Below are 25,876 nucleotides of genomic sequence, written 5' to 3'. Positions count from 1 at the left end.
CTAAGTATGAATCACAGATGATCCTGCAAATCCTGAGTCTCTAGGGTTTGAAAAAATGATGTACAGTCATAATTCAGTAACCGGCAATTACAAAAGGTAGACTTGCAACAAAACATAAGGTTGAAGCTGCTATCATTGGCTGCCATTCTAGAAATTTTAAATAAGTCAAGAAGCACAGTGGTGGTTGAAAGTCTCCCCTTTACCACTTGCCACCTTAGCAATCTTCTGAGACTCAAAACCATGATCGACAAGAGGGTAGAGCAGGCCCCTAACAAGCTACAATGACATTTGAAGTAAAACTTCAGGTTGAAGTTTCTAGCATTGACTGACTTTCCAATAGTTTAGAACAAGGAAGCATAAACGTTCATTGGTTTATTGGGAGATGGATTTAGACAGGCAGGCATGTTGTGTGTGTGTTTTGTTTGCTTTTTTAGAGTAGCTTTTTAGCCTGACTCTCTCTCTCTCTCTCTCTCTCTCTCTCTCACACACACACATAAAGCAACCTAGCTGAAAATACCTAAATCAGGCCTCGAGCAGGAGCACCCTAAGGCCTAAATGTGCAAGGCTGCTCTTGCTCACATTGTAATATCTGTGTGTTCCTCAGGCAACATAAAGACAGGGACTGCTTTTGTCGTCTCCACAGAGAAGAAAATATCATTGTGTCTTCATGCTCAGGAGCTCTAATCTCCTGCAGCAACGACTTTGAAGAATCACAGGGCTTACACTCAAAAAATGCCTTGCTACTTACTGGTGCAGACGAACTGCTGGCAGACTTTATGCGTATGCACGATAATTTCCCCATCCAAAATATCGTCACATGGACGGTCTCTGTAAAATACTGGATCACGCTTCAAACAACAATCCTCAATGAAGATATCTTAATTTCACACTTCCAGACTTGGTAAATGACAGAGACTGGCCGACTGACCTCACAGCCTATGTGAATCCATTTTTCTATCGGGCAAGGTTGGTCAGCAGAAACAGAACCATGATTCTTCATTTCACCACCTGCAACACTTGTTTCTTGCGGTGAGAAGCTCCAATAATAAAGACTCAACTTCCTATTGTGATCCATCGTTAGAAACGGCCTTTCTACTCTGCTTTCAGAGCACACCTGCTTGCACAAGGAAATATATATCATGGATTGGAATGGGCAACTTAAAACTGAAACTACGAAAGGATAGGCATTAAGAATGCGGTGTAAGATACTTCTTGTTAGCTTGAAAAAGTACCTGACGGATGACAATGCCAAACTTGCTAGTCTTCACAAGATAGATCCAGAGGCAAAGCGTGAAACTTCCGTCGTCTTGCATGACATCTTCGGTGAGTGGCACAGAGAACTTGTCCAACGTCAAATAATCATCGTCTCCAAAAATGGAGTTGTTTTTGCCTTTGCTCGACATCTATGCAGCTAAATTTCATGCAGAAAATACGCTAAAGGGCAGGCTTCCGAGCTTCGAAGGTATGAAAGGGTAAGGGAGTCTCAAGGACATGCTTTGATACCTCATCAATAGATAAATTGAAGTGGTAAAAGAGCTGAGAGCTAAAATCCAGCAATACGAATTAGCAAGTGGTACAGGCACTGTGCTATACCTCGAGAAAAAGCACGTGATTGATACAGTGCAACACGCGCTTTGCTTGAATTTCTCTCTGAATCCATGGAAGCAAGGAAAAAGCTTGAAGCTATGGAGACAGAAGGAAGACAGCTTGATATACAGTGAAGAAGACACAGTTAACCTGACTTGAGTTTAAACACCACCCCGAGTTTCGCTCGTGGGGCGGTTGGCCATCATGACACACCGCCCCCCTTTAACCTCAACTGCCTACTAGCACCCCCTAGTCCTTTTTTTTTTTTTTCGCGTCGGCCTTCGTGAACGTTTTGCTTTCAAGATGCCACAAATAATTTCGAGCATTTTCCCGATGTGTTTTTTTTTTTGCAAATTCCGTGATTGGTTGGTGTGTTGACTTCAGAACATCTTCGGGTCTGTTTTTTCTAGACGTGCATTCATTCCAATTGTTTTTAAAATATTCCTCTCTCTCCTTTTCCATCTCTCTCTCTCTCTCTCTCTCTCTCTCTCTCTCTCTCTCTCTCTCTCTCTCTCTCTCTCTCTCTCTCTCTCTCTCTCTCTCTCTCTCTCTATTAACATATACTATTGCTCCTATATGCAGATGACGTGGTTCTTTTCGCTAATGACCTTGACTCCATGCATCAACTATTACAGGTACTACAGGTCTTTTGCACGGAAAGTGGGCTGCAAGTTAACACTGCCAAAACCAAAATGAATGATGGCAGTATGCACCACCCGACCTAAACATCCCCCGGTTATCAGCTTTGAGGGGCAGCCCGTTGAATATGTCGATACCTTTAAATATTTGGGAACTAACATACCAATGTGCACAAAGAAGGCTGGATACAGGTTGGGGGAAGTACCATCAATTTGAAAATGACTGTAGGCACACTAATACCTGGAACTGGAAGATTTGAAATATGTTGTTTGATGCATATGTGGTTCAAACAGTGTTATATGGAGTAGAAGTATGGGGGGGCAGCATCTCTCTCTCCACATGGAATGAGATTGAAAAAATGCAGAAAGCTTTCCTACGAAGACATCTAGGAGTCAAGGCAACTACCCCTTATTCAGTCCTCTTATTGGAAACGGGCAGGCGGCCAATTGAATTCCATGCACTAATCAGAGTGATGCAGTACCTAGTGGAAGTACAACAAATGCCAAAAGAAAGATTGCCACATAGAGCATGGACTGCTAGTATGAAACTTCAGAAGAATCATAAAAGCAAGATCATCTGCACAAGATGGGGGACAGATATAAGGAAATGGTTTAGCAGATGGAAAGTGGAATCATACCTGACTATGCCCCCTAAAAAGGTCAAGATGCAAGAATTCCAATTGTCCCTACTATGCACTCTACAAACCCAATGGTTGACAGTAGAAAAGAGGACCAAGCTAGAATACTATCAAGATCAAATAAATCCTTTATGCTGGTCATCTTTCATGACACCAAATGCCCCTGCTCAACCATACATTAGTACTCCCATACCTCTTCTCTATCGCAGGAATATTGCCAGATTCCGCACACAGTCACATACCTTGGCAATAGAGACAGGAGCTTGGCTAAATCTGCCACAACATGTCAAAGTTTGCAGATTCTGTGATTCGCAGACAGTAGAGACATAGGCACATATAGCCCTACACTGCCCCCGATATGCACACATCAGAGACGACTATCAGTAGATACTGGCAGACACAACTCAGATCTCATCAGTTCTCTCCACTGCCTCTCCGACAGCGTTGGGATCTTTTATCACTCGTCTTTTTTTGTACTGTCAAGAACTTGAAAATTCTTGACCCCTCCACAGCGGAGGAGATTTTTGTACTGAGGATTAGGTCCCATGGGTCATTTTTGGCCCCCCGAGGACGATAATAAAATTCTACTTCTACTTCTCTCTCTCTCTCTCTCTCTCTCTCTCTCTCTCTCTCTCTCACTTTGGGTAGGCCCATTGAATACTATTCACCTCTCTCTCTCTCTCTCTCTCTCTCTCTCTCTCTCTCTCTCTCTCACTCACTCACTTTAGGCAGGCCCATTGAATACTATTCACCTCTCTCTCTCTCTCTCTCTCTCTCTCTCTCTCTCTCTCTCTCTCTCTCTCTCTCTCTCTCTCCCTCCCTCTCTCTCTCTCTCTCTCTCCTACACGTGACAGGCCACATGAATGAAATTCATCTTGTTAAACTTAAATTTCATTAATTTGTAAAGGACTTTTCCTTCCTTCCCATAGTTTACTCATACTTGTAAAGAAAGTCAAGGACTCCAAGGTGAGAAGAAAATGTTGTCTTGAAGGACAATTAAAAAATGAGCTACAAGTTTGACTATATGTATAAGTTTTTCATAACTACCGATCCACCCTTGCAGCATGCTTTCGAACTGATTTTGTTGGAGCCTCTTTTGAGCTTTGAAGAGCAGAATTGCCGTACGTTTATCAATGTTATGGGGACATACTTCACCTTGAAAACTTTTACTTCTTGCCCACACTGTTTACTCTTTGCTTTCATCCTTCACCTTGACTTAGCTACACACTCCTCTATCATGGGATCAATCCATGTACCAACTTCAAGGCTCTACATAGTGAAATGGCATGTGAAGTCTAGAGCGACATCTGATTTGCTAGAGTTGTGTATGTGATGAGTTTGAAGGAAGGTTGTGTGCAATAGCTATGGATGTCAGCAATCGGATAGCTCCATGAGCACTTGGATAGCTATATTCTACAATTAGACTTGATATGTGTTTGTTGTGCATGTGAGCGGTTTGAGATCTTTTGCAAGGAACTCTCTTTAGACAAGGACATTGATTTTAAAGTTTTAGCACTCTGATGCAACAATGCCTTGGGTTTTTGAAGTACTTGTATGGAGCTTCATTAATGGTAATAGTGTTTTGTGTGTAAACGTGTCTTTGTAATGAGAACATCTCGAAGTCTGAACATGACTAGCTTCAATGTGCCAAGAACCTTCTTATTACCACTCTTGTTAACATGGGCTTGATGGAAGACACTAGCAAATATTTCCTTGTACTGCCAAAGTAGGCATCCAAATTTCCAAACAACCTAGGCACCTTGCTACCATAACTCCATTAAAAAATGAAGAAATGTTTCTATGCCCACTAAATGAAGATCCCTACATAGACAAAAGACCTTTTTGAATCCCCATTGGCAATTACCTCAATCATTTTGGTAGGGTACTTACACAATGTACACCTCATATAATGTTGTAGAGCTAAAGACCATTAACATCTAAAACTAGAGACCTCTTGCCAACAAATGAGAGGACGGTTCCCTATCAAGGTATGTCATACAAAAAAACAATGACAACTACCTCATCTCCAATAATCGTGTCTTCTGTTGACCTAAGGACCCAATTTCTTTGTTTGGATGAAAGACTTTCATTTTATCCTTTGTTTCCATATGGCCTTGCTCATTACCAATGAGAAATTTAGCATTCATGTGCACAGTGATTCGAACAAGGGACCATAAAAATAGGAAGCCCAAAGGTCTAGGCATGCAATACCTTGCTAAACATTGTTCGCAATGATTTCTAAAAAAAAATAATTTATGTACATGGAAAGATGTTGGAGCACCACATAATAATGTCTCTACAATGATTAAACTTGACATCATTGGTGTAACAATAACTTTTAGGCCTCAATTGTGAATCATTTCTAAATTATCAAAAACAAAAAGGTCGGTGTCACATTAATTACATGTTGTGCTAACCAAATCAATCAATGACATCTACTATTGTGAATCCTACCAGCACTGACTAGAATCACAATTTCATGTCTTTTGAGATTGCAGAGAAACTATAAAAGCAAAATGGAATGAATAACGAGAGGGTATTGCTTGGATAGCACTGAAGTCATGTAGAGCTCATTGAAAATTCTTTTGTACTTTACTTTGTATTCCTTTCAATATTGCCACACTATAATAAATGCAAAAGTGTGCAACTTTGTGTGCTATGATCTGGTCCTTCATCTCATAGTGGTTTTGGCTTTCAAATGGCAGGGTGATTATGGTCTAGATAAGTGGGCGAGTGGTACTGTGTTTGTTGTTACAAAATGAATGAAACGTGCAAAGCAAAGTGTACTAGAAAGAGTGCACACAAAAGCAAATGAGTGAACTGGTACACATAAGATTTGTTGAAACAAAATAGTTTTATTTTGTATGGCCAAACCAGCCAAATACAATAGCTCTCTAGCTGCACTCGACACACCCAAATCTTCCTCTAAAATAGCTCCGAACCCCTAACTATAGGACTTGAACTCCTATATATACTTTCATGTACTAACACCAGCCGGCGGCGAGTACTACCCACTACCTTTACAACCATAAAACATTCATTTGCGTAATGTCAAGCATTCTTTATTTGTATTTGACATCGTGCCACCCTTTTCCTTGTGTTTTCCACCCTGCACCATCTTGTGACTTTACTACCCTCAAAAGGTGTTCCTAAAAGTAATGCTGATGGCCAGATTTGCGGGGTTAATGCATTGGCTTGGCCAATCAACCTGTTAGAAAATACCCAACAGAGGGTACACGCAGCGCGGAAGACTTATAGTAATGCCCAGGAGCTCACACAGTGTGCGGTGTGGGTGTGGAATCACAAACTTCTTTACTTATGTGCATTCAATAGATGTGCAGACTCATCAATAGACAATGAACCAACCAGATAGAGAAACCACCAAAATATATATTTCCATCCAAAACTATGGACACAATACAAGAGAGATAGATCCAGAGTCCCACCAATGGTGTGGTCCTCTGATCTTACCACAAGGTCCTTCTCCTATCAGCTAGCTATCTCTAGACTCGAGTCCGCGTGCTCCACCTGGAGCTTCTGTAGACTTTCCGTCCTTTGACCTCAGCTCCTTGCTGCCCTAGAAGACAGCCAAGATCTCAGCCTCACACTGAGCTAAGTCTGCAGCAACATTGGTACTCCAACTTCTGGATGTAGGCCCCAAGGGTTGTGCTCTGCTGCTCCTTTCTGCTCTGTTGGATGCTGTACTATTGGATGCTGAAATGAGGCAAGAGCCTCTCCTTTTATAGGCCTAGGGCCTTGCTGAAAAAACCGACCAGCCTACAACAGACTAGCCGACCAGACTGGCCAACCAGTCTGTGGCTGGTCCAGCCCTATAAGGGCACACAGCCCGAGGCTTTTATGGCCCAAATTTCCAGGGCCTTTGGCCCTCCATTCAAGGCAAGGTTCCAGTCTATATAAGGCATGCCTGCTACCCATAGACAATCACATTTGCTGCTCCACATCTGCGCATGCTCATCCTGCGCCTCTGCCAGGCCCTTCCCAGCCACGTGTCCTGCACCGTATCGTCCTGTACATCCTGCTGTCCTGACCCACCTGTACTGCACCATCATCAGGGTCTGTTGTAGGCCCTTTACCTGCCCACTACCCTCGCCATATGGCCTGCCATGCTGACGCCATCTGTAGGTCGCAATCTTGTGAGGTGCTACCCATGTGGCAGCCCCCTCTCTTTTTTCTCTTTGGGCACATCTCCTGCCCTGGTTCTCCCTCCCCCACGCACTCCTCATTTGGGGGCTTACAGATGGGGAGGTGACCTTTCCAACACCCCCTCTCACCGACACATCTCGGCCCAATGCCAGCACGTCGATGACGATGCTCCAATAACTCCCTGGTCGTAGTCCTCTGGAACCTTTCGGTGTCAAAATCTTTTCTTGGCTTTTCATCTAGTGGATCCTGCTCCACCAGGTCCGGTTTCGCTTCCGCACACCATCCTGGTACATAGGTCCATCTTTGGTAGCACCACCTCCTTCAGTCACGTTCCCGCCTTTGAACTCGAGCAATCCAGCCTTCATGATCTTCTAGTTGTCCCCCTCATAATGAGTGAACAACCTGGAGTCTTCCAGGCACCATGCTTTGAGGGTCTGTTTCAACCCGTCCTTCCAGTGGCAACTTTCTTTCACTTTAAGCTAGCCGCCCCTACATAGACCGATGACAGAATGACTATTGAAATCAATTTGGATGAAAACAGTGGGTCTTGCTTGCTACATGTATTCCTCATCATTTCTAACCTCTTGATTTGGATGAGCTCTTGCAGATGAGAGAATAAAGAATTGGGAAGGCTCATCCAAGGGATTGTAATACCCTACCAGACTCGTGGGTCGAGCTCAACAAAATTCACTATGGAAGAGAACCTAGTGAGCTGGGAAGGCTCAACTAGAGGGATTGTAGTACCTTATTGTACTACTTAGTTGAGATAAATTTTTTTCACTTTTAGCACCATGCGGTCATTCATTTCAAGAAGAGGGTCATCCTCAATGCTACTTTTTAGACCCTAGACTACTTTAAGGCCTATAAACTACTTTGTAGCTACTAAACCATGTAAAAGTCGATATGGTTTGCTGTAAAGCCTATATTGTTCACTTTAAAGCTTGCATACTGCTTTGAAGTCTACACACCACTTGAAAGACCACACACTTCTTTAAAGGCTATATGGTTTGTTTTAAAGCTTGCATACTCCTTTGAAGCTACACACCACTTTAAAGCCTGCATCCCGCATAAAAGCCTATATGCCACTTTAAAGCCTATAAAGTAAGAAACAAAAAGAGTGAAAAACAAACAATTATGCTCATTCATAAAGTGCAGATCCACTTATTGGCTAGCACACACACCATTTTATTGACCTCAGGTTGTATGGTTTGATTGCATCTCTACTGCATGCACTCATCACCAGTTGTTGCCAAATATAGCGAGTGGAACATGTGGTGGCAAAGCAACATGTATAGGTCTATGACATCGCTTGTGAAATAGGAGACCCACATGCAAAATACAATCTCACAAATCCATAATGATAGGTCTACTGAGACATTTTTCTACTTTGGGACAAGATGGCCATGGGATAGTCCCCATTTCTAAGGCCTTCAACAAACTATAGTTGAAATTTTGCTCTCTCTGATCTCTTTATGAGGCCACTATAATAATTCTAGATGCCAACAATAGAATTTACACCATTAGATTGTAGCACCACATGTAGCTCATAAGTCATTTAAAAACTTGTACACAAAAATCCTCACCCCAAAAACTGAAATTTATAAATGCACTTTAAAATAGACTATAAACTTCCCCCTAGTTAGAGTTCGGTGTCCTTTTCCTAGTTGTAATAGGTTTTTATCTAAATTGGAAATATACAATCACAATTTCCCAAGCCTAAGAACTTATGTTTAATAGATCTTCGAGAGCCATCTAGACAACATACCTCTATGCCATCAATAGAAAGCTTTAGTGCCTACACACCACCTCCCCTACCTAACTTTCACAAGTCGTGTTATTAACTAGTAGCTTGATCTCCAATTCTCTAACCATGTTCTCATCTTGAAAGGGTTTTGCTCTTAGAGAAGACAACATATTCCATAGAATTGTATCTCCACCTGGACCTCTACAACATGTTGGACACGAGGAAGAAGCAACCACTTTCCCTTGCTTGCATCATAGTCTTGCTTTGCATGCCATACATCAGCAACCAATTTCTCCATCTAATCCTATACATATTTTACCATGTCATGGATACCTTCCACTTCATCCTCCAAGTGCATGGGTGTGTGCATTCTACCAATGGCATGAGACTTTACTCAAATGCTCAAGATATCTTGTAACTATACTCTCAATGGCTTGGCCATGCCCTTTCCTCCACTTTTGTGATTTCTATCTAGATCCCCAGCCTATACTCACCCATTTTGGCAAGAATCATCTCGATCCAATCCATCATGATTTCATGATTCTTTTTGTCTATGGCAATTTCGGAAGCTAAGAACCTCTCTAAAACAAAGCCACATGCAAACATGATGGAAAAATCATGGTTAGGTGGGCTCTCCCAGTAGACACAATAGTGTAGAAGGCAACAATGGTAAAAAGTTTTAGGCTTGATGGTCTTCAGGTGCACCTTTTGGACTCCTTCATGCTTCTATTTGAAGGCAGAGACACTTCTCTTCTATGACGCCATTATATGTCAACGGACAAGGATTTGGACATTGCATGGAAAGTCTATACTATACAAGGAACTCTTCTTTTGTCTAGGAATGGTAGTTGACACACTGAGCTTTCCACCATTTAGCCTTCAATAGGGAGGGTAATGAAGCATGCAAAGAAGTGAAGATTTATGGGGAGCCTGCAATGTGATAATGTAGATGCATGAAGATGGATAGTTAGGGTAGGCACAAAATCAAGGGTGGGTAATGGATGGTAAGGGCATGCAAGAAAGCTCTATGCTAGAATCACAATGATTTGAGAAAGCATGAGGAAGGCAAGTGACAGTACGGGGAGGGCTCTAGGAGGATGGCTTTCTTGTCCAGCAGAACAAACTCAAGCATGTCAGTAATGATTGTAGTGTGCTTTTTTAAATCCCTCAATTTTCTCAAGACTTTAATACTATCAAGCATACCACTTTTTTGAAAAATTGTACCACTTAACCCATATATATTTATACATACATACATGCATACATATGTATGTATGCATGTATGTAAAAATTTGTGTAGAGTCACCTCCTAGCAAGCCATGACATGACGGATTGCTAGGAGGGGGGTTTCCCGTATTTTTTTCATCTGAAACAAATAAAGGCTTTGCCCCCTTGTACACTAGTGATAGAGAAAAGGGACAATTTCCCCTCATCGAAGGCTATGACATCATAGCCTTCATTTTGGCATCCGCATTCTTGTGTATATGCTTCAACATTCTTTGGGTATATGCCTTTGTTCTTTTGGTATATGATTTTTGCTTAAAGATCGTCACAAAAGCTTCATCATCAACAGTTTAGTGATTCTTCGTTGTTGGAAGAAGTGTATGCGACCCCATATTGCTGTGTTTATATGCAAAGGTTCACCCCTTAAAGACCTTCAAAAAACCTCAAAACTACATCCATCTAATGATGAAACTTTTACTTTTTTACAAAAGCCATGGCAGACAATCTTCCAGACCATCAAAACCCTGCGTGCATCAGTATTTGTCATATTGATCATTGTAGTCATTTAGATACCTCTGTAGGATTTTATGTTGTTTGTTTAAAGCAAGTCTTAATGTGTATTGGCATTAATTTTTACAAGAACATGCTCCATCTTTGAAGTGATGGACGTAGTAGGAATTTGTTACTATAATCTCCCGCATTTCAAGCTTGCATATCTTTTTTACTGCATTGTGGCAATCAGCACACACTCGAAGATTTTTTGTAACCTGAATAGTTGTGCCTTGAGGTGTCGAGATTAGCCCAAAAGCAATATCAAATCTCTCACAATGACCACACAAGCTGTTGACTGCTTGCTCATCTCGAATTGAATCCCACAAATGTCTATGCTAACCTAGCAACCAGGTACCTCGCTATCTCCCTTCTCGAGATCCACTGAAAGCCAAAATTAGCCCCCCAATCTTGAACCTCATGGATCTCCTCCTGGTCTATGAAGAAGTTGACAAATTTGGTCCAATTTATGCAAGCTCAAAAAGCCTCTCAATAAATGGATAGGGCTCCTTTGACCCTCTCTAGATTGGATGCTGAGTCATCCACATAGAGAGCTGTATCATCTGCAAAATCTGAGTCTAAGAGCTCCTTCTCCTACTGGATTGGAATCCTCATCCCTGTAAGGCAAAGCGCTCGACAGCATAGAAAGTAACCTAGGGCCTCTGCACATCAGCATGCCATGTCATCATGCCACATCACTTGATAGCCACATCATCAGTGACATGACATCTACCATGTCACCCTACCATGTCATCTGCCACATGGCACACAACCATAATGACCCCTTGCCAGGCACACTCTGTGCACATTGCATGTGCATCCACTTGCCGCCTCATCAATGCTCCACAAGCACACCCCTTGCCAAGCACAATTTTACATATCAACACAACTGCCTCATCATCGTTTCTCCTTTTTTCCCCCTCCACATAGATCAAGCCGTACCTCTTGATCTTGGAAGAATTTGAGGGTGCTCCAAAAAGGAAAATCACTCATTTTTCCATGCTCTACATGCTCATCACATTATGCGCAAATTTTAGCATTTGTGTCACACACTTTTTAGTCTCGGCATAAAATCCACTTCTTATACACATTCAAGCCTCTACATCAACACATCTAACCTCGCACCTACAAGGATCAAAAGAAAAAGAAACTATTTGCTACTTTTCATCATTCAATAGTTGGTCTAGATCTAGATTAGAGTAGATTAGTCTGTCATGAAGAATACAACTCCAAAGTAGCCAATCAAAGCCATGCCCAAATTTAGCTCAAGGGAAAGGCATTGTCTCTATGACCAATTTCATTGATACAAAAGGATTGGTGAAAGATGTACTCTACATTCCAAAGCTCAGCAAGAACCTCTTGTTAATCGGGCAAATGATGGAGCACAACTATTGAGTAATATTTGATGGAGATGAATGCACAATAAGAGACAAATCCATAGGATATCAGCTAGTGGAAAAAGTAGACAAGAAAGGATGTTTTTTCAAAATGCTAGCTTTAGTACAAGTATGCCATATCAGCTCAACAACAACTGATGCCACTTTCAGCAATCTAGCATAAGAGCTATGGACATGTCAATTTCAAAAGCTTGATGCTTAGGCTATCCAGATCCACAGACAATATCTTGTTGGAGGTACCGTTTCAGCCAGTCAGGATAGTGGGCTTCATGGAGCATGGCTCTCTTTCACAGTGGTACTTGGATCCTAACCCGCTTCTCCTCACCCTTGGCTCATGGAGGCTGTGGCTCTATGGAGGTGTCCCAATTAAGTTTGCAGTGGGACCCTGGGGAATGGGAATGGATAGATGAAGGGCATCGAGAGAAGGGCATCCCCTTCTTTCATTACACGGTCAATAATGCCAGGAAATTTTAGCTCAGTTGTAGGCGTTGGAGGCCCACCAGAGCTCATCATTGGGAGAACTTTCAGATTCGTGCTGACTTGCAGAAATTTTTTTGGCAGAGACTCTGGAAATCCCACCGGAATAGAAAAATCACTCTCTTCTTTTGGCTTTCTATTCATGGTGGGATAGCACTAAACCATTGGAGGTCTAAGTTCGGAGCTGACCCTTCTTGCCCTCACTGCCTTTTTGCTTTGGAGACAATACAGCACTGCCTTTGGGATTGCAGACAGGCGAGAATCATATGGAAGTGGATTGTAAGTCTTTTCAACACTTTTGTTCACCTACCTTTCTATATGGCCTGGGGATCAGTGGCTTGGCTTACTCTTTTAGGGCCCCAGGTATTTTTTGAGAGACTTGATTCCTCTTCGGCTCTTCACATCCGATGACACCTTGTGGAGTCGTGCTCTCTAGAGGATGTTTCGGCCACTCTTTTCAGGGCTGCTCACTCCTTGGTCGACTCTCCATGGGAGATCCTAGCTAGCATTGTAGCACGGCACATTTGGAGAGCCAAATGCACTGAGGCTTTGGAGGGTTCTCAGGTTCACCCTTCTCAGATCTTGGCCAGTACTTGGACAGATACGATACACTCTGATGGCCATTTGGGCGACCATGCAAGGATCATCTCGAGCAGCCTCCTCCAGGAGAGTTACTTTTCTCAAAGATTGGAGAGACTCTCCCTTCTTTGCTGAGACTTCTACAGGGTTGAGATGGCATTTTCAGCCTCAGCCTTGGTTTCTTTCTACCTCATTCCTCTGAGGTGTTTTTTATTACATGCTTAGCATGGTGTATTTTCGCACAGAGCTTGCGCTAGCGGGTTTCTTTCTTACTTAATAGAAGTCTCTTTTGTGAAAAAAAAAAAAAAAGCTTGATGCAACTGAGAAACCAGAATATGGCACTTGGCATTCCAAAACTATAGTTTCATGGAAAAGTTTGCAAAGCATGTTGCTTTGGTAAACAAAAGCGAACCAACTTTGATAGAAGCACCTCTCGAGCAAGAGGTATTTTTGATTTGATATGTACAGATGTATAGGATTATGCATAGACCCATAGCATCAATAGTTCACTCTACTTTCATTGAACTACAACAAATGTTGTTGGGTCTACTTCTTGAAAGAGAAACATGAAGTCTTTTCTAGATTTTAGACATTCAAAGCCATGGTAGAGAATAAGATAGGTAGAAAGATCAAAGTCATGAGATCTAATAGAGGGCATGAATACATGTCTCCAACATTCATGAATTTTTGCAAAAGTAATAGCATTCGAAGGCAAAAACTCTCAGGACATGAACAAGAACACCTGCAAAAACACAAGCCCGCCAACGATAGATGAACAAACGATCATATATTGTAGCGATTTCAAGTCTCCAGCAATGGCAGTAAGCCCCAAAAAGGGAAAGGCAAGAGCAAGGAAAAGTAGGGAGAGCATGAGGAAAGCTATGCCGAAGGAGGTGTGAGAGACATGGGAAGCGAGGTGTGTTCGGAGGAGGGCAAGGTCGGAAGACCCAAAAGAGGGAGGGGTGAGGGAGGGGCTGTGGGAGGAGGAGAGCAAGTGAGAAGCGGAGAAGGAGAGTCCGGCAATGGCAGAAAGTAAGGCGAGACCATTAAACAAGAGGAAGATACGAAGGGAGGAGGAGGGGAAGGAGGGCGATGGTGCAGATGCTCCTCAGCAAAGCAATGGCTAAAAGGAAGAATGGGACTTTAGTAGATTGTGCTAGAGAAATGCTCAGTGAGAATCATCTTCCAAATCAATATTGGGTAAAAGCAATTGCAACTACAAACTACTTGCTTAATCAGCTTTTAACCTAGCCGATTTAGGATACGACACCTTATGAGGCATTCACTGGATACAATCTAGGCATTGGGCATCTTTGCATATTTGGTTGCATAGAATATGTCAACATACATGATGATCATCATAGAAAGTTGGATGTTAAATCACGTCTCAGTCATGTAAATGCATCGTGATTGGCTACAGTGAAGAAATCAAAGCATACAAGTTGTATGATCCCATCAACCAAAAAGTCATAATCTCCAGAGATGTCATGCTCCATGAAGAATTAGAATGGAAATCATCAAATACACATGAGATGATCACATCGATTACTTAGTCAACTATAGAAAAGGTTGATGAAGAAGAGCAAGAATTGCTAGAGGAACCTCCGGAAGAGTAGTAACTCAAATGGTCTACTAGATAAAGAAGACTGCCCTCAAGATTAATATATGCTCAAAAAGGCAAAGCAATTCAGATTGAAACCACTAATTATGCTGTTATGACTACCATCATGGCTACGGAAGAGCTAGTGTACTTTGGGAATGTAGTTGATACGCTAGAATGGCAAACTACACTGAATTAAGAAATGGATGCCTTGTACCAAAACAACACTTGGGATTTATGTGACCTTCCACTAGGAAAGAAGGCCATTGCAAACAAATGGGTTTACAAATTGAAGTACAATCCAAATGAAAGCATGGAAAGATACAAAGCCAGAATAGTTGCAAAAGGTTTTGCATAGCAATATGGTCAAGGCTATGATGAGACTTATTCTCCATTAGCAAAGATGGACTCCATAAGATTTTTAACTAGCCACACTCAGCAGATGGAATGTGTATGAGCTAGATGCCAAAAATGCTTTTCTCAATGGTTATCTAGACGAGGAACTCTACATGCAGCAACCAACAGGCTATGTTGAACCAAGGAAAGAGCATCAGGATTGACATCTCAAGAAAAGTCTCTATGGCTTAAAGCAAAAACCCAAAAGTTGGTATAGTAGAATTGACAAGTATTTTGCTAATCTGGGATACATGAAGTCTAATGCAGATCATGCTCTCTACTACAAAGTTCAAGAGGAAGACATTACTATTGCTTTTGTATGTAGATGATCTGATTGTGAATGATAGCTTCATCAGCAACTTGAATCAAGCCTTATCTATAGAGTTCAACATGAAAGATCTTAGAGTTATGCACTATTGTCTTGGAATTGAGTTTTAGAGAGACTCAAACAACATCTTCATGAGCCAGTAGAAATACGTGGAAAGTCTCCTAAAGAGCTATCATATGGCATATTAAGATTGTAGCCCCTCCCATGGAATAGAGTTTGAAACTTACAAAAGACCCAAAAAGGCCTACAGTCAATGATAGATACTATCGGCATCTCATAAGATCTCTTATATATCTAACTATCACAAGCCCATATATTTATTATGCAGTAAGCTCACATGCACAATTTGTGGCAAATCCAAAATAGTCTCACTAAAAGCATCCAAGGGAGTCTTGAGATACATCAGAGGTACAAGACAGTTTGGAAAGGAATACAAAGGAAGTTATCCAAGGCTGCATGGATACTGTGTGACTATGCATGAGATCATGAGACCATGGATCCACACAGGGATATGCATTTTCCTTGGTAAAGGTGTTGTATCATAGTTATCAAAAATTTGTCTCTCTAATGGTTGTGATGTTGCCAACATGGTGAGGAATAATGCAAATGGAGTCTCTTGAGCCAACATGGCGAGGAATAATGCAAATGGAGTCTCTTGAGCCAAGGTTGTGATGTTGCCAACATGGCGAGGAATAATGCAAATGGAGTCTCTTGAGCCAAGGAAGAGCTTCTTAATTTTGGGCTTGTACATTGATAAAGGAATGACTAGAAGAAGAACAGAGGAGAAGAAGAGCCCAGGCACAAAGACCTTGATGATCCATGATTAGAATTCATGGGAACTACATTCAAAGAGATATAAGATCAAGCATTAAGCACATTCATTTTGCAAACAACCAAGGGGGGCATTATTATTCATCTACATCTAGATGCCTCTGTTTATGCCATAGGAACATCTTGGCTTACCTAGAAGGACAAATGGATTATCTTGTGTAACATGCTAGTCAAATGTTAGCTCCACTTGAGTGTGCAACTACAACACCACTAACCAAAAAGCACTAAGTATGGTGTACAGTATACAACTTTTAGACATTTTCTTGTAATCCTTTGGTGTTTTATATTGATCTCACTAATTTTGGTTGTATCTTTAATCAACAAGTTTTTAATACAAGGTAGATTAGTATGCTAGATGCTTCTATTATGAGACTTGCATATCCGTTTCTTATTCTTATAATTTGATCTATTTTTAAATTGTTGGACCTTATGTTAAGGTGTCATATCTTATCTTAACATGTGCCTCCGCAAGCTCACAATGCTTGGTTCTAACATGGTGACTATTATAAAGCTCAATGGAAAAGTGGTTACAGCTTAGGATAGTACTTGTACATATCTTAAGACATTGTATGAGACTTGAAGGCTCAATGAAATGCCTTTCTCATACGTTTTAATAAAATTTTAGTAGTTTTATCTAAACAAGTATAGGGAAAGGTTAGGTAAAGGAAAGTTTCTTGACCTTTACATATAGACCTAGGAATGTTAAATTCCTTGCAACTCTTTATCTTGAAAGCCCCTTAAGCATGCTTTGTGAGAACCTCAAAACCACCTAATATATAAGCACACATGCAATTATTTCACTTTTGAATGAGTTGATTGTGCACTATTTGCCCCTTTACTATTTATTCCATTGCATCAAATTTGTCGAGTGGAGAGTGATCATCCCTTTCAGATTGGAGTGAGGTTTTCTCTCGGTTTTCTAGATGCCTTTCTCATAAGTACTCCAAAGCAAGCCTTGCAGAGAGCCTTTCACAAGGCATTTTACTCATGAGAGAACTTTGGGGCCTCCTTAATGGAGGGTTTTCCCCCCCCCCACACTCACACAACCATGGTCCACTACCAGGGGCACATTTGCTCGAGACCTATGCTAGCAGGCAACACGAGACATCTCGTAAAATTTGAATAGGGGCAACGAGCTTAGGGTAAAGGGCCACTAAAGAGGTGGGTGCCTTTAAAATGTCATCAACCCCCCCAATAGGGAGGCAGGTGCCTCCCAATGCTCTTCATAGAAAAAGATGATGTGTTAAGCCCTCCTGTCACCATTTTTTGGACACACAGTACCTTAGTACTGGCTGACCTAAGCACTGGCACTCATAGATTTCTATCTTCCACATTTTTTTTGGAAAAGTTTGAAAATAAAAATTAGCTCCCTATTACGACCTGATGACTTCGATAGCTTCAAATCTGAATTTTGATTTGGCCATTTCTGCCATGGATTAGTGCTAAAAAGGTAGCTGTCCATAGCACCGGGCCCCTTACCCTAGATGGGGGAATGCCCTTTTGGCTGAGTTGCGAACACCGGAGTGACCGGGGCGCCACCATTTGCTCCCTCAAGAGAGACTCGAGGGGGTTTTTATGTAAGGACGCACACGTGTGGCTTGCTTGCAAGGCTAGCTATGATCGTGCTTGCATTTGCGCGTTATCATCGTTTGCTGCGTGGGTGGGTGCCTTGAATTGCAAGATTGGTCGGCCCTGCTCTGCTGTTGATCTGGGCGTGCATGCTGCTGTAATTACACGCCCACGCCTCCCCTTAATTAATTCATCCCAAAGAGAACGAGGAGTTGGGATTCATCCATCGATTTCGTTTTTCATCCGCCTTGATTACTTCGTCATGGCTAACGCGGACCATGGAGTGGGTGCGGCTGCGGCAACGGCGAACGGCAACGGCTGGGGTAAGGTGAAAAGCGTTAGCAACTGAAAGGAGAAGCGATGATTGTTGGAGAAGCTGGAGTTATTAGGAGGGGAGGGGGATGGATTCTTCGGGCGAGGTGGTGGGAGGAATGAGGGGGGGAGGGGGAACAAATGGAAAACGTGCGATCGATCGATCGACGGGAGAGGGAGAGATCGTGCATTGTAAGCCTTTCCTTGTTATCCACCTTCAATAGACTTCTAGATATGAGACGGTTCAGGTTTAATAAGATCGGCGTCTTTCTCCATGTTTTACTTAGAGTCGATGGGAGGTCATGGGAGGGAGAGATGGGACTCGGGAGTTCGCTGCCGGTATGATCAGTTGCAAGATGATCATAGTTTGCTGTTGATGGTGATCAGGAGGCGGCAATGATCGGATCATGGTGATTGATGGATCGATAGCGCATTTGAAGCGACGATCGATGGGCTGGAGAGGGGACGTGTGCGAGGAACAAGAAGGGATGAGGTGCTAGGGGAGGTTGCTGTAGCTGATGATCGTCGTGAACATGGATTGATGATCTGAAAACTGAGTGAATTGATCAGACACAAGGAGGAGAGATCAGAAATGAGAGAGAGAAGAGAGCAGACAAGCTTGCGTGCATAGATCATGCAGCAGCTCGCAAAAAACGCACGTATGATTGTGGCCGCAATAGCACGCTACTCCTTCAGCTGATCAATCGTAACCTGCACGAATTCCTCCACCTCGCATCTCCTCATCTTCTTCCTTCCACTAGCTCCTCCTCCTCCTCCATCGCCATAGATTTCTTTTGTCGCCCTCCCTCCATCATCTTCCTAGCTTGCCCTTCCCTCTCTTGATCCGACCTGCCCTCCTCCCAGCTTGGATTGAATTTGATATATTGATCCTTGTCCCGTCCCGAATGCTACACCCTCCATCCCGCCATGCGGACCTCGGCCCCCTCCACACAATGCTGCCTCTCTCGGTTCTCCCCTACCATGCTTCTCGCCTGGACCGTGAATTTCATCCTCTTCGTTTCTGCCATTAACTGCATCGACTGCTCCCGGCCGCTCCTTGAACGTACGCCCTCATCCCCATGCCTCTCCTTACTCTTACACTTACTTAGATTAATTTTTCGCCGTCATTGTATGGATTATATATATATATATATATGTAGACTTGGTTGCACCTCGTTCTCGACATGGTTTTTGGTGGTCAGCAGACACTAGATCTCTTGAAACGAAGGCTTGGAATTGCAATTTGAGTTTCACATTTTTGTTCCGATGAAGACGAAAGAGAGAGACACTGACAAAGAGTGTAATGTGTTCTGCGTGAACCCAGGGACCGTGGTGGACGAAATTATAGAGCACTCCACGGCCCGATTGCGAAAAGAGCAAAACTCAGAGATTGATCTGAGACAGCGACTCTGGCAGGAGGTAAGAACATCCTCTCTCTCTCTCTCTGTCTCTCTCTCTCTGTTTGTTTCTCGCCTGCTTTGTCTCGCGAGTGGTGAGGGCAGAGTCGTCGCCATGACTTGTGAATGCGTGGTGCGTTCTAATGAAGTAAGGCCTCATTTTACAGGGCACGATGAGACTGCGTGATCTGCTCTATCCGTTACAAGTGCAACCAGAGCTCAGGAGGAAAACATCGCAAGGCTATGGAAATCGGAGTTTTCGTCTGTTGCACAATGTACCCAATGGGCCAAACCCGATAAGCAATGATCTTCCGGCCAGTGGGTACGCAAAGACGCTCAGATCTCCTCCTGTTTACAGATTCCATCGCCACTACTAGCGTTATTCATATGTTGCTACGCAACATCTGCGTTCGGCAGCCCTGAGCATGCTCCTCTATCGCGATTTCTTTGCAACAAAAGATCTGATTGTTGCTTTCATCGTTTGGAGCTTCCTCCTCCTCGATCATCATCGTCGTCGGCTTCTTCTTCTTCTTCTTCTTGTCTGCCCGATGGACAAGTTATGCGAATGATCTCCATAACAAGCATTCAATTTTTTCGGTCTGAATGCCTTGGAAGCTAAGCTACGCCCTTTTATTGTAACCATAGAACTCCAATTAATGTAAGATATATGGAAAGATTTTTGCCTTTTACTAATCTTTTGTTCTTGACAATTGCTAAATTTTGGTTGTTATTAAAAAACAAAACAAAAAATTGGTCTATTATTCTCATCCTATGTTCTTGAAAAAAGGTGGGGATCCCATTAAGGCCTTCCTTTTGGAGTGACATTATAAGTCTAAGTGTAAGCTCCATAAATATTTCCAATAACTTATAAAAGGGAAATGATGGGTGTAAATTGGAAGGAAAGGAAAATAGAAAAAGCAAGTGAAGGTAAAGGAATATGGGAAAAGGTGGATGCTTAAAAGAGAGAGAGAAAAGAGGTGAAAGAGGTGTGTGGTAGAAGGACCATTAAATAAAAGTGGGGACATGACATTTCAAGCATTTGGTTGGCTTGATGATGGAGGATGATAGACGGTGATGTGGATTGGTGAAACTATTGATACAATTGCTCTACAAATGGTACCCATGTAGCCATCTTGATGATTCTGTAGTACTTGCAGGGGTTGTTCTGATGGTATCAGCCACTTGGATACAGTAGTCGTATTCTCAATCTAGCACTAGATCTCCTTGTGGTTCATTGATTGGCATGATCTTGATGGGTACGGTGCTAGTTTCAATGTAGCCTCAAGCTTTGGCTGCTACTATTGACAAAGATATATTGGTTGCAACTGTGCACCAAGCTGTAGCATCTCGTGGGGCAATTTCTCATTTCCTAACTCTAGAATAGGCATTCCTTCTGAGATATCCGCATTTGCCTTGATGTGATAGTAGGAGAAGGTGGTGACAGGTCTCATGCTGGTGATAAGGGGATGTCCAACTCCTCAATAGGTTCTAGTGATTGGGGCAAAGTCATTTCTTTTTCTTTTATCTCCTTACTGAGGATTACAACAAATAAGTGTGGAATCTTGCATTTTTGGCGAGATGAACCATCGAGTTTCTTTGTGAAGAAGATGACCAAATGCTGGATCCTAGTTGCCTACTTAGCAAAATAAATGTATGGAGTGGGAGGGATTGATTCTTGCCAAATTCGACTCCCAAGATTGTTGATAGGAATGCTTTTGCTTCCTTGAGTCGAGGGTTGATGATTGTGTGAAGTAACATCCCGTCCGTATAGAACTTGGTGCCCTTGGTGAGGAGAGGCTGTATTTTAAGAAATTTAACATTAGCAAGCCTTGTGGGGTATTTTCCACCTTGATTTGGGAGTGAGAAGGCCCTTTGAATCACTATAATATCGAGTATAATATTGAGTTAGCTTTGATTTACAATGATGGTGCCGTACTTGCCAACCTGTGCATCGTTGTTGGAGTGATACGAATGGAGAAATTGATATATGTGGTCATTGTAGGACTGTCCTCCAAGTATTTTAGGTACTCAAACAAACTGCAAAGACTCCTTTGCCCTAAGAAAGCTTTTTCATCATTGGAAAGTCTATAAGTCGATGTAGGTGGCTACACAAGCTCCAAGGATTGGGCCCCGTCAATGGTCGTGTAGAGCAGTGGTGACTCGGGTAGCATTTGTACTTCTTCTGTCTCCATGTCATGCACAGAATTCTCATCAGAGCTATCAATCTGAATGACAAATGCATGTGTTTGCCTTGGTTGAGAGGAGGTAGATGCTGAGAACTCTAGAGGGGGTCTCGTGGGGCTGAGGCAGTGGGGTCTTTCTTTGCATCCTCTTTAGCAGCGGCATTGTTTCTAAACCTACATCGATTTTGATATGGTGTACCATTGATCATTAGCTTAGTTGGTATGTAGGTATGACAGTTGTGTGTTTGTAGTGTGAGATATGTTATTTTAGCACATGCTTTGAGAGTGTGGAATGAAAGTGTGTGGCACAATTATTCATGCAATCTACTATGTATCTAAGCAAAAGCGTGTGAGTGCACGTGACCTAATAATAGGCAGGGACTAACTATATGCTTTTTCTTTTGCTAGGATTTTGTAAGGCAGCTAGGACTCAATCATTACCTCTAAGATCTAGGTTGAAATTGGTTGATGCTACCTATATGTGCAAAGATGTATATATGCGAGTGATTGCTCGTGATACAATCTAATACTAACTAAGGAAGACTTGGGGTTTCCAAATCTTCATTATTGTTAGGGACGTCTTGCTTGTTTATGTAGTAGCGCTTCAGTTGGCTCCCGTTTATGATTGTGTTGAATTGGACTCCATCCAATGTTTCTAGCAACACAGTCCCAATGGGATTCATTTTTTTAACTCTATAAGGTCCTTGTGATCTAGATATTTGAGTTTGCCCTTGTGGACTTTGGCATTATATAGCAAAACCAGGTCACCTTCCTTGACGTCTTTGGCTATAAGGTTTCCATCAAACCATGCCTTCCTTCTATGTTATTCTATTGTCATGGCATGGTAGGCAACTAATCTAGTCTCTATATGCTTCTCTAATTGATAGAGTCTGTCTTTCAGGGATTCATGATCTCCAATGTGTTCATGTACTCCTACATGTAGGCTTGGTATTACAAATTCTAGTGGGACCATAGCTTTAAGGCCATATACCAATTGAAAAGGTGTATTCTCTATATTGACCTTAAGTGTGGTTTGGTATGCCCATAAGGCTGCATTTTGTTTCTTTGCCCAATCAGAACGCTTTGGTTCTACTACCTTGGTGAGGATAATGCATAATATTTTGTTGGTGGATTTAACGTGTCCATTCCCTTGGGGGTACCAAGGTGTGCTTTTTCTACGGATCACCATAAAGCGAAACAAGAGTTCTTGGATAACCTCATTGACAAAATGCATGCCTCTATTCGACACAATTTCAATGGGACATCTGAATTGGGTGATCACATTCTCGTATAAGGACCTTGTTGTGCTTCTAGCATCATCTACCTTTCTGACTGCTTTAGCTTCAACCCATTTGGTAAAGTAATCAATGGTGGCCACAATGATGTAGCATGCTTGTGTTTCCTTTGCTATTGGATGGATGGTACCCACAAAATCAATCCCCCATTTTTCAAATGGTTTTTGTGCAATGATTGTTGTTAGGGGATTGAATTACTTATGTTGTGGCTTAGTAGTTTGTTGGCATACATCACATATTTTGACATATTCATAGAATTCACTGAGGATTAGCATGATCTCATGTGGCATTACACATCTCCTTAAAACTTGGTCCTTACCTATCTTGTATTGTCGCCCTACTTTGAGTTGCAACTTTTAGAATTGGTTTTCTCACATTTATTGCTTTCAGTTCAGGGGGTGTTCTCTCTGCCATTAAGTACCCAATGATATCTACAAACCACATGAGACATGTGATTGGCAATGTAGTGTTGGGCACCGTGGACTACTATTTTGAAATTGAATTCTTGAAGCAAGAGGAGCCATGTGGTTATTTTTCTTGATGTACACAGATGGTTCACAAAATAAAGCAATGCTTGATTTGTCGGTATAGAAGACAAAATCATTTGCTAATAAATAGTGTCAAAATTTCTTAACACTATACACCATTGCCAAAGCTTCTCTTTCTGTGGTGGTATAGTTGATTTCTGTTGTCGACTGGCAAAGTAGAATGGGTACTCCTTATGTTCACCAGCTTAGCAAGGTACACCCCCAATTGCATACTTGGAGCCATCAATATGAACATGAAAATCAATATCCCAATTGGGAGATATAAGGATGGGTGTTGTGATTAAGAACCACTTTAAAAGCTTAAAAGCTTGGTCGCACTCTTCTGTCCATAAGAATTCCACCAACAATTTGTAAAGTGGTCTATCTATCATGGCATACCTCAAGATAAATCTTTTATAGTAGTCGGCATGTCCCATAAAGACCTATACACCTTTGGTTTTGCAGGAGGAGGCAATTCCATGATAACTTTGATTTGTGCATGTTTGCTATCCCATATTGAGAAATGATGTGTCCCAAAACATCTCCATGGGTGATCATGAACTGGTATTTGTTGGATTTAGGGAGATGCCATACTCCCTGTATTTGATTAGAACTGCTTCAAGACATTTTAAATGGTCTTTCTTGTTAGAGTGGATGCATAAATCATCCAAGATTACCTTTAGGAACTTATTCAGAAATGACTTGAAGGCAATGAACATGACTCTCTAGAATGTGGTCGGGGCATTACATAGGTTGGAGGGCATGAATCTATAACAAATATGCCCCATTTTGTAGCAAATGATGTTTTGGATTGGTTGGCCCGAGCATTTTGCACTTGGTTATAGCCACTAAAGCCATCTAAAAGGCTATATATCTTCGATCCAGCCAAATTTTCTAACACTGTTTCCAACACTATTTCTTCTAAGGGTAGCGGATAGTGATTCCTGATTGTGGTGACATTCACATTCTTTAAGTTGACACATATCCTTAGGTTCTTGTTGCATTCAAGCACGATTTGACAAAATATGAAGAGGGGAGAGGAGAAGAGTGGAGATGAGGAGAGAGAGCACACCACAATGTACACTAGATTTAGTTGAAAATGTAGAATATATACAAACCCATTTAGGGTTAGGATTAGTGTTAGGGCATCTAACCCTTTCCTTTATAGCACTCTATTGGGTTAGTGCTATGCAAATATGATCACATGATGTTGAGCGTGATCTCTCAACACCTTCCCTCAAGATCAACATCATGAAGTAGGCCTTCCCTCAAGATGATGATTCTGGGGAATTGAAGAAGGATTGAACATTACATTCCATCACACCCCTTTAATGGGAATGTCCTTTCTCTGCATCAAACCAAGAGCTAGTCGGTGTTTCTCAAAAAACTCTTTACCGAGTGGTTTGGTAAAGATGTCTGCAACATTCTCTTTGCTATTACAATGCTGTCTCTCAGAAAAAATCTCTCAGACTAAATGGATTTTAATCTCTTTCTCTCAATGAACTCACAAGCAAATTCTCTCTCTCCCTCACAAAGAAAGTCTCTCTAACACTCAAGAAGAATGAAAGGAAAGAATGGAAAATGGATGGAAATTTCTCTTGAGCAAATGGAAATTCTCTCTACGGAAGAGAATCCTCACGATCACTCAAGAACACCCTCGATCACTCTCACTCTCTCAAGAATCGCAATGCCTCAGTGGAAGTTAAAGGAGCTCTGATACCATGACAAAATACGAAGAGGGGAGAGGAGAAGAGTGGAGATGAGAAGAGAGGGCACATCTAGAGAGCACACCACAAATGACTAACTATACACTAGATTCAGTTGAAAATGTAGAATATATACAAACCCATTTAGGGTTAGGTTTAGGGCATCTAACCCTTTCCTTTATAGCACTCTATTGGGTTAGTGCTATGCACATATGATCACATGATGTTGAGCGTGATCTCTCAACATGATTACGATGGATGAAACCCAATTAGTGTGCTCTATCTCATAGATGAATCCTGCACCTAAGAGTTTTTCTAGATCATAGACCATGGTGCCATATTTTGGATTTGTCCTATATGGTCCACATACCTTAGGGTGGGCACCTTCCCTAATAAGTATCGTGTTTACTGCCACTTCTGGTGAAACTCCCTTCATTTCCTTATATGACCATGCTAGGTAGTCTCGGTATTCCATTAGGAGTCCTTTTAACTTAGATTCATCTGCTTGTGTGAGCTGTTTCCCAATGAATACCAATTTCTCTTCCTCTCATTCAAGGGTGAGGTTTATTGTGCGAGTTTTGTCTGATTCCTCATAGATTGCAATCTCTCCAATGTTATCAATTTCTTGCACTTTAGATTCTCATACCGGCCTTGGCATTGCTATGGTGACACTACCATTGGTGTAGTTTTTGAAGTACTCTGGAACTTCACGAAGATCAACCTCTGATGGTGTTG

General features: G+C 41.9%; 2 protein-coding genes across 5 annotated transcripts in view; one reads left to right on the top strand and one right to left on the bottom strand.

The window, feature by feature from the left end:
* Positions 1-1,675, bottom strand: part of LOC147896148 (SH2 domain-containing protein A-like) — a 30,951-nt gene extending 29,276 nt beyond the window's left edge. For all 4 annotated transcript variants that reach the window (XR_015541884.1, XR_015541885.1, XR_015541883.1 and 1 more), the window contains exons 1-2: positions 1,233-1,675; positions 929-1,114 (exon numbers count right to left, since the gene is read on the bottom strand). Coding sequence is in view for 1 of the 4 variants with exons in the window: in XM_087382491.1 (XP_087238617.1) it covers positions 929-1,114; positions 1,233-1,403 (357 nt within the window). In the remaining 3 variants the exon portion in view is untranslated. The remainder of the gene's footprint in view (positions 1-928; positions 1,115-1,232) is intronic.
* Positions 1,676-19,014: 17,339 nt separating this feature from the next.
* LOC147896147 (uncharacterized) lies at positions 19,015-19,857 on the top strand. Its single transcript, XM_087382227.1, has 3 exons — positions 19,015-19,096; positions 19,358-19,452; positions 19,598-19,857. The coding sequence occupies exons 1-3, from the start codon at positions 19,015-19,017 to the stop codon at positions 19,805-19,807; spliced, it is 387 nt and encodes a 128-aa protein (XP_087238353.1). The 3' UTR covers positions 19,808-19,857.
* The last annotated feature ends 6,019 nt before the right edge of the window (positions 19,858-25,876 follow it).

Source organism: Dipteris shenzhenensis, chromosome 12 (genome assembly GCF_047967505.1).
Source record: "Dipteris shenzhenensis isolate YYH24624 ecotype China chromosome 12, Dip_SZ_1.0, whole genome shotgun sequence".
Taxonomy (NCBI): Eukaryota; Viridiplantae; Streptophyta; class Polypodiopsida; order Gleicheniales; family Dipteridaceae; genus Dipteris; species Dipteris shenzhenensis.
Note: the sequence above shows the minus strand (reverse complement) of the source record. Positions and strands in the feature narration are given on the sequence as shown.

Coding starts and splice junctions, on each gene's coding strand:
- LOC147896147 (XM_087382227.1), top strand. CDS start 19,015: ATGCTTCTCGCCTGGACCGTGAATTTCATCCTCTTCGTTTCTGCCATT. Junction 19,097..19,357: donor CTCCCGGCCGCTCCTTGAAC/GTACGCCCTCAT, acceptor GCGTGAACCCAG/GGACCGTGGTGGACGAAATT. Junction 19,453..19,597: donor GACAGCGACTCTGGCAGGAG/GTAAGAACATCC, acceptor CTCATTTTACAG/GGCACGATGAGACTGCGTGA.